The 17,955-nt window shown below is 43.8% G+C and overlaps 1 protein-coding gene and 1 pseudogene across 5 annotated transcripts in view; one reads left to right on the top strand and one right to left on the bottom strand.

Annotated features, from left to right (window-relative positions):
• Positions 1-2,214: 2,214 nt before the first annotated feature.
• Positions 2,215-17,955, top strand: part of EZH1 (enhancer of zeste 1 polycomb repressive complex 2 subunit) — a 31,948-nt gene continuing 16,207 nt past the window's right edge. For 2 of the 5 annotated variants that reach the window (XM_067715142.1, XM_067715143.1), the window contains exons 1-6: positions 2,215-2,285; positions 13,810-13,900; positions 14,513-14,633; positions 14,758-14,859; positions 15,767-15,886; positions 17,537-17,657. In XM_067715142.1, coding sequence (XP_067571243.1) covers positions 14,517-14,633; positions 14,758-14,859; positions 15,767-15,886; positions 17,537-17,657 — 460 coding nt within the window. In that variant the 5' untranslated portion in view covers positions 2,215-2,285; positions 13,810-13,900; positions 14,513-14,516. Of the gene's footprint in view, positions 2,286-11,190; positions 11,330-13,809; positions 13,901-14,512; positions 14,634-14,757; positions 14,887-15,766; positions 15,887-17,536; positions 17,658-17,955 lie in introns of all 5 variants that reach the window. The other 3 variants (XM_067715139.1, XM_067715141.1, XM_067715140.1) reach the window with 2 other exon arrangements.
• LOC137212134 (eukaryotic translation initiation factor 1 pseudogene) lies at positions 10,770-11,331 on the bottom strand (annotated as a pseudogene).

Here is a 17,955-nt window from a genome sequence, read left to right as displayed (position 1 = left end):
GCTGGGGGAGATCCTGGGGGGCTGGCAGGAGGAGGTGGAACTTGAGCTGCATTGTACACTCTGATATGTACAGATATATCCCCTCTCCTTCCTTCCTTTCCACCTCAAAATATTTTTGTAACCATATTTTCTTTGTTATCACAGAATGTCTTTGTATCTCTCCTCTTGTCACTTGGCATACTTCCTGAAAACCAAGTGGTCCACTTCCATGGTGTTAGTTAACAACAATAAGCTGATGGTTCTCAAACTGCTCTCCAGTCTCAGTCCTGACATTCAGATCTTCTGAACATCTCTCCTTAGATAACCCAGATTCTTTTTTTTTTTTAACCTGCTGCCTGTCCCCTTCCCCCCCTTTTAAACCCATATTCTTTTTTTTTTTTTTTTGCGGTATGCGGGCCTCTCACTGTTGTGGCCTCTCCCGTTGCGGAGTACAGGCTCCGGACGCGTAGGCTCAGCGGCCATGGCTCACAGGCCCGGCCGCTCCGCGGCATCTGGGATCTTCCCGGACCAGGGCATGAACCCGTGTCCCCTGCATCGGCAGGCGGACTCTCAACCACTGCGCCACCAGGGAAGCCCTAAACCCATATTCTTTATTTCAACAATTATTTATGTAATGTAATGGTTCTCAAACTCGGTTACACAGTGGAATCACCTGGGATGCTCTGAGAATTCTTGAAGCCCAAGCCAAACCCCAAACCAATGTATCAGGCTCTCTGAAGGTGGGAGGAAGAAATCAGTAGTTATTAAAACTCCCCAGGTGATTTCAGTGTGAACCAAATTTGAGAACCACTGGTCTAGAAAGCATTTGGAATGGAAAGGAACATCATTGAAAATTGCCAAGTATTAAGGAATATTTGCCTTGATTTTCTTGTGAATTGGATATAAGCAAGAGGAAAACAGAGAAGTCAAAGGTTCTGATATAAGGAAAAGAACACTAAATCTGCAATCCAGAGACCCGAGTTTAAGATCTGACAGAACAGTTTTTCATCTGTGTGAGGCAAGTCTTTTAACTCCTTTACACCAGAATAGCCTCGTGTGTAAAACTGAAATCCTTCCTACCTACTTCATAGAGTTGTTATGAAAATTATTTGAAGAAAAAAATGATTATAGGCTTTTAAATTATGTCTGTGGAGACAAATTTAAGGTAATGTTATTTTGTATTTTAAGTTTTAACTTTATATTTTGAAATAATTTCAGATTTACAAAAGAGTTACAAGTGGTAGAGAGTTCCACTATGCCCTGGAGCCAACTTCCTCAAATGTTGAAGAAATGCGATTGCCGAAACCAGGAATTAAGATGGAAAAAATACTATTAACTAATCTACAGACCTTATTCTAATGTCATCAGTTATCCCACTGGTGTGCTTTTTCTGGACGAGGATCCAAGCCAGGATCACACATTACATTTAGTTGTCATGTCTGCTCAGTCTCCTCTAATCTGGACAGTTCCTCACCCTTTGCCTTTTTTAACCTTGACATTTTTGAAGATACTGGCTAGTTATTGTGTAAACTGCCCCTTATTTTGGATTTGTCTGATGCTTCCCCATGATTAACTCAGCTTATGCATTTTTTTCAAGACAACTATGTAAGTGATTTTGTACCCTTCTCATTGCATCATATTGAGAGGTACCTAGTAAGAATACCTCTCAGCACTAGTAATGTTAACTTTGATCACTTGGTCAAGGTGATGTCTGCCAGATTTCTCCCCTGTAAAGTTACTCTTTTTCCTTTGGTAACTTACAGGTATCTTGTGAGAAGATACTTTGACTCAAGGCAACTGATTTGAATCTAAGTGACTGAGAAAACTATTGACAGAAATAGGGCAGTTCGGTGTAAATAAAGCAAGAATGATAACTTAGAGCCCATAGACGGGCGTTTGGGGGTATTTGTAGATGTGAAGGATCTGTAATGAAGGGGTTCCAGGTTGGTTTCAAATTATGAAGTGAGGCATGTCACTAGCGTGTGGGGATGATGCAACTACTGGATAAAGTCTTAAAGATATTAATGGCTCCGGGAGGTTTCCCAAGAGCCCTTCCTGTCCCCTGACAGCGCCGCCTTGGAAACCGTCGGGATCGGGTTGCACCACCTCGGACTCCCGAGTTTGGGGTATTGGCGCCAAACCGCAGAAGTGCGAAGAAGGATGCCCAGCCGGCCTGACCAGCGGTCGCGGGCAACGCAGTGCGCACGCGCCGGGAGGAGGCGCGGGGCGGGGCCGCGGCGTGGGGGCGGGGCCGCGGTGCGCAGGCGCCCTAGCGGTAGGTCCCTGCGGCTCAGGATGGAGGATGAGTGAGTAAACAATCCTGGGCCCGGCGGTGGGGCCGGGCCTCCGCACCTTGCCACCCGGGGCCTGAGGGAGGGAGAGTCGAAGGGGTCAGAGAACTGGAAGGAAGCGGAGGAGCACACTATCTGCCTGGCGGGGGGTAGCGGGGCGCCCACTCCCCGTTCCGAAGGCTGGGGAAAGGGGGCAGCAGGGCGAGAGAACCCCCGGCGAGAACCGCGTCTGCGGCGGGGAGGGCGGTGTGTCGGGGAGGAGGAGCGGCGGGGGCGGGCCTGGGGACGGGGAATCCCGTTGGAGGGCGGGGTGGGGTGGGCGGGAGCCCCAGCGCCGGGAGGGCGTGGGTGGGCGGTGGCACCTGCGGGGGCCCTTAGCTAGGTGGACTCCCGGGGACCTGGGGCAGTGCACGGGAAGGACCAGACAAGGGGGCTCAGCGTGCGATGACTTTGGGGGTGTTGAGGAAGCGGTGGCAATAAAAACAGGGTGAGGCGAGTGAGGCTCCTAAGGAGCAAAATGGAAAGGGGAGCTCACTGTTGGGGTCGAGCCGGTGCCGCGTGCCTCCTTCGGGTTTGCGCACTAGGCGCCCAGCTAGCCTCCCCCTAGTCCCAGCCCTGAGTAAGAGGCTTCTCTCCAAATTTGGTCTCGCGCCAATCCCTGCCCACCCCAGAATTCTCTTGGGGATCAAATAATGTAAGGGAAAGAGCCTTGAAGCAAGGCAAGGTGGTGTATTTGGGACATGCCTGTTAGGAAATGTGGGACAAACTTATTTAGGTAAAAAGCGACTACTGAGAAATTGTTTCGGGGGCGGGGAGGGGAAGGAAGGTGGAAGGATGTTCGTGCCGCCGATGGAAATATTGAGAGTGGGCTTTTCATAGGTGAAATATGGGATTGTTAATAGAGTCGCCTAGGTATCGAGTCTAGGGCTACAGGGGTGAGGATGGGGGCTAAGAGCCGAGGTAGCCGAACCACTGGGTGCGTGCGAAGATGGCCTTGAAAGTGTAGGTCTTTTCTTCCGCGTTTGCTGCCATGACACCTTTGAAGAGAAAAATCCCCCACCCGGTGCTTTTAAGTTTAGGAAACTTGAAAGACGTTTCCAGCCGGAGAAGGTGCTAACTCCATCAGAGGTTTCTGTGAGAGCTTGTCTATTTTAAGCCTTGGAAACCCCAGGGCTGGGATGTGTGGCATTGATAAAGGAGATTACTTAATTGCGTAGAAGAAATTATTAGGAGATAAAGTACTTAAAACACACACACACACATTTATAATAGAGGAAAGGATCATCTGTAAAGATGTAATAATACTGTTATTGTCAGGGTGTATGCTGAGTGTGTACAGACAGTGTGAATTAATTCTCCCAGGGCAGAGATGTTGGTTTGTTTTATTCACTGATGCACTTTAAGCACTAAAACACTACGAAGCACACAGTAGGTGCTCAATACATGTTTGTGGAATAAATAAGTAGTGGGACGATCTCTGGGACTGGGAGTTGGGAGATCTGGATCCTAGTTCTTCCACTAACTGGCAGAGTACTTATAGGCCAATCACGGAACTCGACGCCAGGGCACAGCTTTAAAACTTACTGAGGTGGAAATGACTTTTTCATTATGGTGTTACTTTATTTATTATTATTTTTAAAATAAATTTATTTATTTATTATTTATTTTTGGCTGCGTTGGGTCTTCGTTGCTGCGTGCCGGCTTTCTCTAGTTGCGGCGAGCGGGGGCTACTCTTCGTCGCGGTGCTCAGGCTTCTCATTGTGGTGGCTTCTCTTGTTGTGGAACACCAGCTCTAGGCACGCGGGCTTCAGTAGTTGTGGCACGTGGGCTCAGTAGTTGTGGCTTGCGGGCTCTAGAGCGCAGGCTCAGTAGTTGTGACACCTGGGCTTAGTTGCTCCGTGGCATGTGGGATCTTCCCGGACCAGGGCTCGAACCCGTGTCCTGTGCTTTAGCAGGCGGATTCTTTTTTTTAATTATTTTTTTAAAAATAATTTATTTAATTTATTTTATTTTTGGCTGCCTTGGGTCTTGGTTGCTGCGCGCAGGCTTTCTCTAGTTGTGGTGAGCGGGGGCTACTCTTCATTGTGGTGTGCAGGCTTCTCATTGCGGTGGCTTCTCTTGTTGTGGATCACAGTCTCTAGGTGCACAGGCTTCAGTAGTTGTGGCTTACGGGTTCTAGAGAGCAGGCTCAGAAGTTGTGGTGCACGGGCTTAGTCGCTCCACGGCATGTGAGATCTTCCCCGACCAGGGCTCGAACCCATGTCCCCTGCATTGGCAGGTGGATTCTTAACCACTGCACCACCAGAGAAGTCCGGTGTTACTTTAATTCTCTTTGAAACAGCACTAGAATAAGGAGCCTAGGATTAAAAATGAAATTTTATTCCCAAGAAGACTTTCATGAGAAGGGAAAAGGGGAGAAAATGTAGTTGGTTGGACTTGTTTCTCTTATACTTGCCTTTGAATTAGCATGCCTTTTAAAACCATTTAAAGTATTATTTATGTCTCTTTAATTCTTGAGATCTGAAACCTGGCTTCCTTAGTTCTCCAGGTAACAATTCCTGCCCTTGATTTGTGCCTTATGTGAAAATTGTAACAATTTATTTCACTAAGTATATCTTTTTCCTGTCTTGTACTAACTTTAAAAAGTCTCTACTTTGTTGACTAGCTACTTCCCAAAGAAGGTTTGAGGCAGCAATACTAAAAACACATTACATTTCTACAAAGGATAGTTAACTACAGAGAAAGAGAAAAAAACAGGACGGAGGAGCTGAATAGGCATTTTTCCAATGGAGACAAACTGATGGCCAACAGGCACGTGAAAAGATGCTCGTCATCACTGATCATCAGGGAAATAAATACAAGTAAAAACCACAGTGAGATACCACCTCACACCTGTTAGAATGACTTTTACCAAAAAAGACAAGAGATAACAAATGCTGGTGAGAATGTGGAGAAAAGGGAACCTTGGTGCACTGTTGGTGGGAATGTACATTGGTACAGTCACTATGGAAAACAGTATGGAGGTTCCTCAGAAAATTAAAAATAAAACTGCCATACAGTCCATCAATTCCGCCTCTGGGTATTTATCTGAAGAAAATGAAAACACTAATTCAAGAAGATATTTGCCTCCAGTGTTCAAAGCAGCATTATTTACAATAGCCAAGATATAGGAGCAACCTAAGTGTCCATCAGCAGATGAATGGATAACATATGAGATACATACACACTCACACACACATACACAGAATATTACTCAGCCATAAAATTTTTGCCATTTGGGGACTTCCCTGGTGGTCCAGTGGTTAAGAATCCACCTTCCAGGGGCTTCCCTGGTGGTGCAGTGCTTAAGAAGCTGCCTGCCAATGCAGGGGACACGGGTTCGAGCCCTGGCCCGGGAAGATCCCACATGCCGTGGAGCAACTAAACCTGTGCGCCACAACTACTGAGCCTGCGCTCTAGAGCCTGCGTGCCACAACTACTGAAGCCCGCACGCCTAGAGCCCCTGCTCTGCAATAAGACAAGAAACCACAGTGAGAAGCCCGCGCACCACAACGAAGAGTAGCTCCCGCTTGCCGCAACTAGAGAAAGCCCGCTCACAGCAATGAAGACCCAACACAGGCAAAAATAAAAACAAATAAATAAATTAAAAAAAAAATCCTCCTTCCAATGCAGGGGACGTAGGTTCGATCCCTGGTCAGGGAACTAAGATCCCACATGCTGAGGAGCAGCTAAGTACACACGCCGCAGCTACTGAGCCCTCGTGCCACAACTAGAGAGAAGCCCGTGCACTGCAATAAAAGATCCCGCCTTCTGCAACTAAGACCCGACACAGCCATAAATAAATATTTAAAGAAAAAAAATTTTTTTTTGCCATTTGCAACAACATGGATGGACCTGGAGGACATTATGCTTCTTGAAGTCAGACAGAAAAAGACAAATACTATATGTTTTCTTTTATATGTGAAATCTAAAAGATAAAACAAAAGAACAAAATTTTTAAAAATAAAAATACGTTGAGAAAGATGAAGAGAATTATATCAGATTAAGATTGAGGGAGAGGGTTTTAAAAGGAAAAACTTCTTTTAGAGAACACCTCCATTCCAGAAAGTCCCTGGTTTTGTTTGTTTGTCTTTAATTTGTCCAAACTGTGTATTGGGCTCTTTCCTGGCCTCTTTAGTCCAACAGACTGTCAATGGGGACTTCAGTCCTCCAAAACTTAAAGTCAAGAGTTCCTCAATGGGTAGAGTTCAGTGCCTCTGATGTGTTGTGTTCTCTGACACACTTGCCCTAATATTTTGATTCAAAATGGAATAACTAAAAAGTCTTGTTTTACTGAATGATAATGAGCAGTCTATATATATATATTTTTGTTGTTGTTGTTGTTGTTGTTTTGGCCAAGCCATGCGGCTTATGGGATTTTAGTTCCCCAACCAGGGATCGACCCCGGGCCCTTGGCAGTGAGAGCATGGAGTCCTAACCACTGGAATTCCCAGCAGTCAATAAATATTAAGCTTTATGCTAGTGTAATGCAGAACCAGCCAAGGTAGGACTCTAGCCTATTAGGAAGTTCCTTTAACTCTTCTGAATCAGTGTTGTACGTCCTAAGAGCCAGCGTTTGGGTCTCATAAAAACTAATCCTGCTTTGATATTTATCACCATTGTCTCAAGTGCACGTGACCTGATTCTTTTAATAAAGAAACACTAGAAAATATTAATGCTATAATTTTATTTTAAATAAGAATTCAGGGGCTTCCCTGGTGGCGCAGTGGTTGAGAGTCCGCCTGCCGATGCAGGGGACATGGGTTCGTGCCCTGGTCCGGGAAGATACCACATGCCGCGGAGCGGCTAGGCCCGTGAGCCATGGCCGCTGAGCCTGCGCGTCTGGAGCCTGTGCTCCGCAACGGGAGAGGCCACAGCAGTGAGAGGCCCGCGTACCGCAAAAAAAAAAAAAGAATTCAGTGTCGCAACTTCTTGTTAGTAAGGTTCTTTCTGTGTGTATAGTGCCCAGAAACTCAGTGAGTTTTCATAAAAGTACATAGTCATATAACCTTCACCACAAGCAAGGTATAGAACATTTTCATCATCTCAAAAATCTCCTTTATGCTTCTTTCCATTTAATCCCTTTCTAGAAACATTCTAGTAGAATGTCATGTAAGTGGAATCATAAAGTATGAAGTTTTTTGTGTCTGAATTCTTTCGCTTAGCATAATGCTTTTGCGATATATTTTGCATATACAGGAACTGTTTGTTCCTTTTTATTGCTGAGTAGTATTCCATTGTACGTATACACTGCACTTTGTATACATTCACCAATCCATAGATATTTGTGTTATTTCCACTTTTTGGCTGTTACGAATAAAGATGCTCTGAACATTTGTGTACAGGTCTTTATGTACATATGTTTTCATTTCCCTTGGATAAATAATTAGAAATTGTGTGCCAGGTTTTACGGTAAGTATATATTTAACTTTATTAAAAAAAAAAAAAAACTGGCGGGACTTCCCTGGTGGTCCAGTGGTTAAGAATCCGCCTTCCAATGCAGGGGATGTGGGTTCGATCCCTGGTTGGGGAACTAAGATCCCACATGCCACAGGGCAACTAAACCCACATGCTGCAACTACTGAGCCCATGCGCCAATACTAGAGAGGCCATGCGCTCTGGAGCCTGCGCACCACAACTAGAGAGAAACTGGAGAGAAGCCCGCGTGCTGCAACAAAAGATCCCACGTGCCGCAACTAAGACCCAATGCAGCCAAAAAAATTAAAAAGAATAATAATAATTTAAAAAACCTGGCAAACTTTTCCAAAGAGGCTGTACCAGGGAATTCCCCAGTACAGCCAAGTTTAGTCATTAAGACTCTGCACTTTCATTACTGAGGATGCGGGTTTGATCCCTGGTCTGGGAACTAAGATCCCACAAGCCACGCAGTACGGCCAAAAAAATCATAATAATAAAAATAAAGTAAAAAAAATAATGTTGCAAAGTGGCTGTACCACTTTGCATTCCCACCAGCAATGTATGAGGATTCCAGTTGTTCCACATCCTTACCAGCAATTAGTATTATAACTCTTTTTAATATTAGCCATTCTTGTGGTTGTATAATAGTTATGTCAATGTGGTTTTAATTTGCATTTCCTTAATGACTAATGATGTCGAGCATCTTTTTGTGTGCTTATCTGCCATTTCTGTATCTTTTTTGGTGAAGTATCTGTTCAAATTTTTATTTTTTATTATTTTTTAAATTTATGGCTGTGTTGGGTCTTCGTTGCTGTGCGCAGGCTTTCTCTAGTTGCCGCGAGTGGGGGCTACTCTTTGTTGCAGCTCACGGGCTTCTCATTGCGGTGGCTTCTCTTGTTGCGGCGCACCGGCTCCAGGCGCGTGGGCTTCGGTAGTTGTGGCTCGTGGGCTTTAGAGCACAGGCTCAGTAGTTGTGGCACACGGGCTTAGTTGCTCCGCAGCATGTGGGATCTTCCCCGACCAGGGCTCAAACCTGTGTCCCCTGCATTGGCAGACGGATTCTTAACCACTGCGCAACCAGGGAAGCCCTCTGTTCAAATTTTTTGCCCACTTTTTATTGGGTTCTTTATTGAGTTGCAGGAGTTATTTAGATGAAAACTTATTTTTAAACTTCTTGACCATAATAGCATATTTTGGAGTTTATTCTCAATGTATAGGTGAATGTAATGAAAAGCTCTTAGCTTAGTACTTAACTGGGATATAAATAGTGTTTTGTGTATATAAGTAACTAAATAACAGATCTAGTAAAATTTAAAGTATTTTTTGTGTGCCATTTCCTTTGCCTAAGATGAATGGACCCATTTCTCCAAATCTGTTCTAGTGAATGCTGAGTTTTTTGTTTGTTTGCTTTTTTTTTTTATATGTAATCTTGGAAGTGATAGCTGTTGTTAATGTCCAGATGCTGTGAAAACCCATCCTATGGCTGTGTTTCAGGTGTTTATTTTAATCAAACTTATCTGTTCCAAACAGTATGTTTCATCTTCCTCATTCACTTTGTGGGGATTGGCCAACTGCCAAATAAACTTTTTGAGACACCGAAAACACATTAAAAAGCCAAGCAAAATAAATATTGACCCATGGTCACATGAGATTCAAATATCACTTAAATTGTAAAAGGAGGAAGCATGGCTCATTATACATTATGATTGGTTAAAACGCAGTGACATTTTCATGTACATGTGTGTACTGCTCTGGCCAAATAAAGCACTTGAGTAAAATTAGAAATAGTGAGGCTTCCCTGGTGGCGCAGTGGTTAAGAATCCACCTGCTAATGCAGGGACACGGGTTCAAATCCTGGTCCGGGAAGATCCCACATGCCACAGAGCAACTAAGCCCGTGTGCCACAACTACTGAGCCTGTGCTCTGGAGCCCGCAAGGCACAACTACTGAGCCCACGTGCCACAACTACTGAAGCCCGTGTGCCTAGAGCCTGTGCTCCGCACCAAGAAGCCACCGCAATGAGAAGCCCGCACACCGCAACGAAGAGTAGCCCCCGCTTGACGCAACTAAAGAAAGCCCGCGTGCAGCAACGAAGACCCAATGCAGCCAAATAAATAAGTAAATAGAAATAGTGCCATTAATTATTAGACTATTGTGGTGTGCTCACAGTCATCTCTTTTGGCAGACTGTAGGAGATCACATTTCAACTATAACTCCTTTTATAATAAAAATAGTGATGTTTTCCTGTGGCCATCTCCTCTAAGAAATCTACACACACACACACACACACACACACACACACACACACACACGCGCGCGCGCACCCTAGCAGCTGTGGATTCTTTTCTTTTCCATTACTTGGCCTCCATTTTTACCCTTTTTTCTTTCTTTCTTTCTTCTCTTTTTTTTGTTTCTGAAAAGTTTTATTTAAATAAGGGTTTAAATACAATACATAACATTAATATGAAGGAAAAAAAACAGTTTGTTACTTCACGTGGCATCGGGCAGCTGTTGCTAGTAAGTTGCGAGCTCTACAGCTACATGACTGATACATCGGTTTGAAATTGGTTCCCTTGTCAAAAGTTTAACTCTGATAGAAGGTTGGCCTCACATTCTAGTTTGGACATCGATCAGCTAGGATATGTCTGGTCAAAAAGACCTTGGTGGCAAGCCAGATGTCCTGTCACCTCAATAGAAGGAAGATGGCTGCTCTAAGCTCTGCCCACCTGGTCACGTTGGAGATACCACGGGATCTTTCCCCTGATGATCAGAGACTCCCTCTAGCAGTACAGCTGCCGTCGCTGCCTCACCCCATCCTCCACTCTCAGCTTCACCGAGGGCTGTTCAGGTGGCGACATTCTCTTAGGGCAGGGAACTCTGTAGAGGGATTGCTGAGGAGCTTCTGGCCAGACATAGCCGCCTGTGATCTTGGGGCTCTGGACTTGGCTGAAACATCGCTGTTATTGCTTTGTTTCAGGCCGGACACTGCCAGGTGCCTACTGCTTGACCTCTGTTTAAATGAGGGACTTCAAGACTAGACAGCATGGCTCTTTTCAGTTTATTGCATGAAGGAGTTACACTAGTCCAAGTTAAAAGCAGACCCCAAATGGTTACATTACACAAGCTGTGAGGTTTTTAAACTTGTGACAAGGGACAGAAGGAAAATTCTGCTCATTGCAAGGAAATCCTCACTTAAGCTTCAGTGAGCCAGGAGCACTTAAAACCCATGAACCTTCAGCTGATCGTCCTTAGCCAGTCCAGTCTCTACGAGGAACTGGCATATGTTCTTGCGCTGGTCACCCTGTAGCTGAACTACTTCTCCATATTCTGGACGCTCAATTACAGTTCCATCGCAGGCAAATTTCTTCTGAAACGCCGTCACTAGTTTCTTTTTATCGTAATCATCAGCTATCCCTTGGACAGTAGTAAGGGTCTTCCTGCCATTTCTCTGTTAAATTCTTAGATGGCTATAATCCTCAGCGGCAGCAGGAAGCAGATCATCACCCGTACTGGCATCAGCAAAGGGGTCGAAAGAGTGGAGGTTCTGGATAGTGGACATACCATATGATTCCTTTTCCTTGGTGGAAACGACCTGCACCTGCGTAAGACAGAAGACAGCGGGTTGGGGGGACGGAGCGTCAGGAAGCGAGGGGGCTCGAGGGGAGGCTGCTGAGTCCTCGGCTGCGGCTCAATGACTGGGCCCCTTCCCTTCCTTCCTTCCTTTCTCTCTCTCTCTTTCTCTCTCCCCCCCTCTCCCTTTCTCTCTCTTTCCTTTTCTTTTTTTTGGCTGTGCTGCGTGGCTCGCACGATCTTAGTTCCCCGACCAGGGATTGAACCCCAGGCCCTTGGCAGTGAGAGTGCAGAGTCCTAACCACTGACCACCAGGGGATTCCTGGTCTCCAGTTTTAAATGGATGGAGCAACCTACCTTAAGCTTACTGTTTCAAAAAGGGAAATGAGTGGGAGTTCCCTGGTGGTCCAGCGGTTAAGACTCCACGCACCCAATGCAGGGGACCTGGGTTCGATCTCTGGTTAGGGAACTAGATCCTGGGTTAGGGAACTAGATCCCAGCATGCTGCAACTAAGGCCCAACGCAGCCAAACAAATAAATAATTTTTTTTTTTTAAAGGGGAGGGCTTCCCTGGTGGCGCAGTGGTTGAGAGTCTGCCTGCCGATGCAGGGGACACGGGTTGGTGCCCCAGTCCGGGAAGATCCCACATGCCGCGGAGCGCTAGGCTAGGCCCGTGAGCCATGGCCGCTGAGCCTGCGCGTCCGGAGCCTGTGCTCTGCAACGGGAGAGGCCACAACAGTGAGAGGCCCGCGTAACGCAAAAAAAAAAAAAAAAAAAAAAAAAGGGAGGGCTTCCCTGGTGGCGCGGTGGTTATGAATCCACCTGCCAATGCAGGGGACACAGGTTCGAGCCCTGGTCAGGGAAGATCCCACATGCCTTGGAGCAACTAAGCCCATGTGCCACAACTACTGAACCTGCACTGTAGAGCCCAAGAGCCACAACTACTGAAGCCCACGCGCCTAGAGCCCGTGCTCCGCAGCAAGAGAAGCCACCGCAATGAGAAGCCCACGCACCGCAACAAAGAGTAGCCCCCACTCACCGCAGCTAAAGAAAGCTTGCGCGCAGCAATGAAGACCTAACACAGCCAAAAATAAAGAAATTTATGAAAAAATTTTAAAAAGTGAAAAAAGGGGAAAATGAGTTCCAAAGGGAATGGGAGAGGGATTGCAGTACAAAACCAATTGTTTGGGTCATGTGGGTCTCGATAAGGGTAACCTAAGGTTTCTTAGGGAGGCATTTTGTCCTAGATTTGAATCATTTTTTCATTTCCTAAAGCAGATTATTATTAAGCTTGTTCAGGGCAGAAATTATATGAGCAACTGCTTAATATTACATGTGAGCAGGGTGTATGTTCTTAAATGGTTTTTTCATTCTAAAAAAGAGTCCCTCTTTTGGTCCCCATTCCATAGAGGCATGAGAAGTACTTAAAAGTTGTAGGAAGAAGAGAGATGCTGTAATTTATAGGAAAGAAATTCAGGTCTGCTTAATTTTTGTTATAACCCAGCACCGTAGTACCTTAGCTTCTGGGATTCAAATTCTTAGGTTATGGTATTGTCGTTGTTAAATTCCCTTCCGCCAGAGAGATAATATTTAACTCACAGAGAATTCTGTTTTTAAGAGCTTGAATCACTTGATTGCTTTAACAGTAAACACAGTGAGTCTGTCTGCTTCTTTGCTATTCTGTCCTTACTTCATTTATCCTTTAAGTTTAACATAGCATTACACCAATCCGTCTGGTTCTTTAAATGAAACATTCAGATATAGTCCTCTTGAAGTCCAGTAGCATGAGATATAATTATGATCTGGTGGTGGCATATGTGTGACAGTGGGTTAAATTTTGCTGCTTTCTTGTCTGTGCTGTCATTTCTTATGGGTGAAAACAGGTAATTTAAAAATGCTTCTAGGGGACTTCCCTGGCGGTCCAGTGGTTAAACCTCTGCACTTCCGCTGCAAGGGACACAAGTTCGATCCCTGGTCGGGGAACTAAGATCCCACATGCCGCACGATGCAGACAAATAAATAAATAAAATGCTTCTAAACTTTAGTTTCTGTTTCAAATTTTGACTCTTCATAGCTCCTTGTAATGTTTTTAGAAATGTAGAATGTTAGGTGAAATAAATAGGCTTCGTTCTCCAGGAAACCTAAGTAGTTGATGTAGAATGAAAACATAACCTTGCAGATTTTATTGAATTTTTACATGCACTTAATATTTGTTCTTTCTCTAAAATATTAATTTTTGGACCTGCTGGCTGAGCCTAGAAATTGGTGCAGAAAAGCACACTTGGTAATTGTGAGAATATATTTGTATGTATGACTGGAAGGGTAGAATTCAATAAAATAAAGCACACTTCTCAAATGGCATCAAGTATTATTAGGACCTGACTTATATGCAGATATAGTGGTAGCAGAGACCTCAAAGTCTTCATAGTTCTTAGGGAGCATCCTACTGAGGGAATCAGGGTCTAAACATGCTCCACTGACTTGAAACCACTGTCTGTTCTCCTTTGAAAAGCTGAACATTTGTTTGGCCTTTGTGTCTTGCCATTCCTCTGAAGAACAGAAGACACCTGTAAAACTATACCCTTTGCCCTGCATTCTACGAGGTAGGTAGAGTGTGGTACAATAAGTACTTCTTTAAAACTGTGAACCTTAATTCAAACACTGCCCCCCCAAAAAAGTGATTTGCAATGTTATTTGATTTGCAATGTTATATTTCCATGTGTCTTGATTTGGAGATAAGATTATGCTGTTGTCATATCCGACCTTTATTGCTAGGCATGTGGTAGATTTAGGCAGTTTGGCGGGTGTAGTTTTATCCTGTGGGTGGATCTTTCCACGAAGCTCTTTGATATTAACTTAGTTCTTGCTAAACATTTCTCTTAATAAGGTAGTGGGTAGACTTCCAAATTTCCAAGTAATCCAAGTTCTTAAATATCTGTGAAAGAACTTCTTGAGAGCTAAATTAAAAACAAGGTACCACAGGAGGACAGAGGCTAAGCTTGTGGGTAATCAGACCAGAAATTGCTGGTATGAAATCTTTTCTTAATTGGAAGTTTCTGCTGAACTCATAGATTTGGGTTCTTTAAGCTTACGTTTTTATGACTAAACGTAACGGGAATGAAAGCATAATTGACCATGTTTATTTGCATTTGTGGAATGCTTCATTTCCAGGCAGTTGAATGCTATTTGTCATCTCTGCCTCTCTTTGATTACAGCAAAATGGATATACCAAACCCCCCAACTTCCAAATGTATCACTTACTGGAAGAGGAAAGTTAAATCTGAATACATGCGACTTCGGCAACTTAAACGGCTTCAGGCGAATATGGGTGCAAAGGTAAAAATACTTCTTAACTGAAAGGTTATGTATTTTAACATATTGATCCAATATGGAGGGGTTGGATTTCTTTTTTCTTAGTCTTCTCTTGAAATCCTAACAGTTTTTTCTTTGGCTCTGCTAGGCTCTGTATGTAGCAAATTTTGCAAAAGTTCAAGAAAAAACCCAGATCCTCAATGAAGAATGGAAGAAGCTTCGTGTCCAACCTGTTCAGTTGATGAAGCCTGTGAGTGGGCATCCTTTTCTCAAAAAGGTACTTCCAGTGTCTAAGCTCAGCCTTCCTCTCTTCCTTGAACTTAAGGGTTTTTTTTCTGTATTTGTGATATTAGAAAATAAGGATAATGGATACAGCTACTGTAGTCATCTTTGAATAACTGGGATGGTAATTGTTCTCCTCAGTTAATGAGTATAATCATGAGTTTTTCATAGAAAAATAAGACGTTTACAGTCTACCATCCTGGGCTCTGTGTACAAGCTTCAAAGCAGCCTTTATTGTGTCTTGTTTGGCACCTCCACTACTTTGAAATTGGGAAAGGAATGCCGTGGATAATGGATAGGAGTATATTGATCAAAGGGACATCCCTTTCTCTAAACTAAAAAATCATCCTAGTTTCTTATAGAGATAATATTTTTTAAATATAAAAAGCAGATAGTTTATTGAGAGCAACTTTCTTTCCCAAAGCAGAATGTGACTGTGATCTCTCTACTACTTTGCTTCCCCCTGTACTGTCCCCATCAAGCTATGCAGCTAAGTTGATGTCCACTGTCTTAAAGTTTAGGTCTTCAGGAAAACTTCCTTATCTTCCTCCTTATCTCCCAGGACTCTCAGAGGCCCTTTGCTGTTGGGTTCAGCCCAAGGAGACCAACAGTTTTAGATTGAGATAAACATCAGTTGAGTGTGGGAGGCACTGTGCTGGACTCTGTAGAGGATGCACAGGTGGATAAGAGACAGTTCCTGCTTCCCACAGGTTTACACTTGAGTTGTTCCTTTTAGGAGCTGATTGTTACAAAACCCTCAGCTTATTAATTTGTAAGAAGTAGAAGGCTACTGGGATCATTTTGGAAGGAAACTCCAATTCTCTCTTGGGCTGTGTGCTTGCCCTTCCCTTTCCATGTCATTTCTTATATTTCAGTGTACCATAGAGAGCATTTTCCCGGGATTTGCAAGCCAGCATATGTTAATGAGGTCTCTGAACACAGTTGCGTTGGTTCCCATCATGTATTCCTGGTCGCCTCTCCAGCAGAACTTTATGGTACGTACTGAAAGTACCGTGGTGATTGTTTAAACTTAATGATTTTTTTTTTTTAATGTTGATATGCTGGCACTCCTCTCAGGGTAAATATTGTCAGAATATACTTAACAAAGCTTGGACCTGCAGAGCAGAATGTTTTTGTAATTTATTGACTCTGAAAAACACATATTGCAAGTTGTTCTAACTTGTTAGATTTTGTGCTCTCTGAAGTGTACCTCAGAATTGATGCTGGTTCTTTTTTGAATGAAAGAGACTGGGCAAGAGTCCAATTTTCCTCTACTACCTTGGCCCAATTTTATAACATTATGTGCAGTTAAATGCAGTCTAAATCAGACACTTCTTTCAGCAGGTTGACAACTCCCTGCTGATGGAGCAATCCTTTCCTAATCCCCTAAAGGCAAGATGCTATGAAAGCAACTAAGATAACAGAGGTGCACATGGATCTACAGTCCTTTCATCTGCGCCTTTATGCTGACTCCCACTAGGATTATTTGTGGTTCTGATAATCAGTCCTCTCTAAATATCATGGCAATCGCTTATCATGCCTGGTGACAGATAGCAGTTCTGCTGACTGGAATAGGGTATAGGTTTACAGAAGGAAATCATCTCTTAGAAGAAAACTTCAGAGTAATTTTACTTGATAGTTGGAGAACTAAGAATGACCGTTCTCTGCTGAACCAAAAAATAAAATAAGATAAAATAAAATAAAATAGAATAAAATAAAAATGATCCATTAGTATTGTTTATTGCCAGAAAATATACATAGCTTGTACTGCAATTGACTTTAGATTCCCACTGAGTGTGAGTAATTTGAATTGTAATCATAATTTTTTATTATGTTTATCCGAGGTTAGTCTTAGTCTATATAATAGAATATACAAATACTTTATGGTTGCCAGTTTCTGTTATAAACATTCCAGTTATACTGCAGATTATACTCTTGGAAGCCTTCCTTTCATCTGTCTCTCCACTTATGAGAAGAATTAGAATTGAAGACCTTTTAGGCTGTTGTTTATGTGATATTTGTACCTAGTTCACAATGATGTTTAGTGGATAAAATGACGTAATAGATGGAATCACTGTGAAAAAGAAATGTGCTGTCACATTCTAGATGTTGGTGAAAATATCATTGTTAATATCCAGCTTAACATTTGGTAGTTAATATTCTCCAATAGTAAAACTGACTTCTTTTTTTCTTCCAAGAGTAGCATTACCCCCTTCCATTTGAGGTTTTGTTGGCAAAACAAAATGGCCAGTCTTTAAAATGTAGTTAACTTTGGGGCTTCTCTGGTGGCGCAGTGGTTGAGAGTCCACCTGCCGATGCAGGGGACACGGGTTAGTGCCCCGGTCCGGGAAGATCCCGCGTGCCGCGGAGCGGCTGGGCCCGTGGGCTGGGCCCGTGGGCCCGTGGCTGCTGAGTCTGCGCGTCCGGAGTGTGTGCTCTGCAACGGGAGAGGCCGCAGCGGTGAGAGGCCCACGTACCGCAAAAAAAAAAAAAAAAAAAAAAAAAAAAATGTAGTTAACTTTGTAACCAAAGGCATTTTCAGGGGCTTCAAAGCAGCAAAAAAGGCTTGGCAAATGTTCCTTTAAACAGGAAAGAGGAGCTTCACAGTGGATTCATGGAATGAATCACATCTGCTTTGATTTCAGGTAGAAGATGAGACAGTTTTGTGCAATATTCCCTACATGGGAGATGAGGTGAAAGAAGAAGATGAGACTTTCATTGAGGAGCTGATCAATAACTACGATGGCAAAGTGCACGGTGAAGAAGGTAGTGGCGCTGGGCTCCTGGACTTTGTTAGGATGGTGCCTCTTATCTGATGCAGCATTGTGTTGCTTTTATCTGCTGCCTCATAGTGTATACACTGAAGAATATTTCAATGTCACCACATGGCTGGGAGTAAACATTTTATATTACCAACACCCCTGTTCAATTTTAAAAGGAGTTGGGGGAATTCCCTGGTGGTCCAGTGGTTAGGACTCCGAGCTCTCACTGCCAGGGACCCGGGTTCAATCCCTGGTTGGGGAACTAAGATCCTGCGAGCCACGTGGCGTGGCCGGACAAAGGA

This window comes from Pseudorca crassidens, chromosome 19 (assembly GCF_039906515.1).
Source record: "Pseudorca crassidens isolate mPseCra1 chromosome 19, mPseCra1.hap1, whole genome shotgun sequence".
Classification (NCBI taxonomy): Eukaryota; Metazoa; Chordata; class Mammalia; order Artiodactyla; family Delphinidae; genus Pseudorca; species Pseudorca crassidens.
The sequence above is the reverse complement of the archived record's forward strand: the minus strand, read 5'-3'. Positions and strand labels throughout refer to the sequence as shown.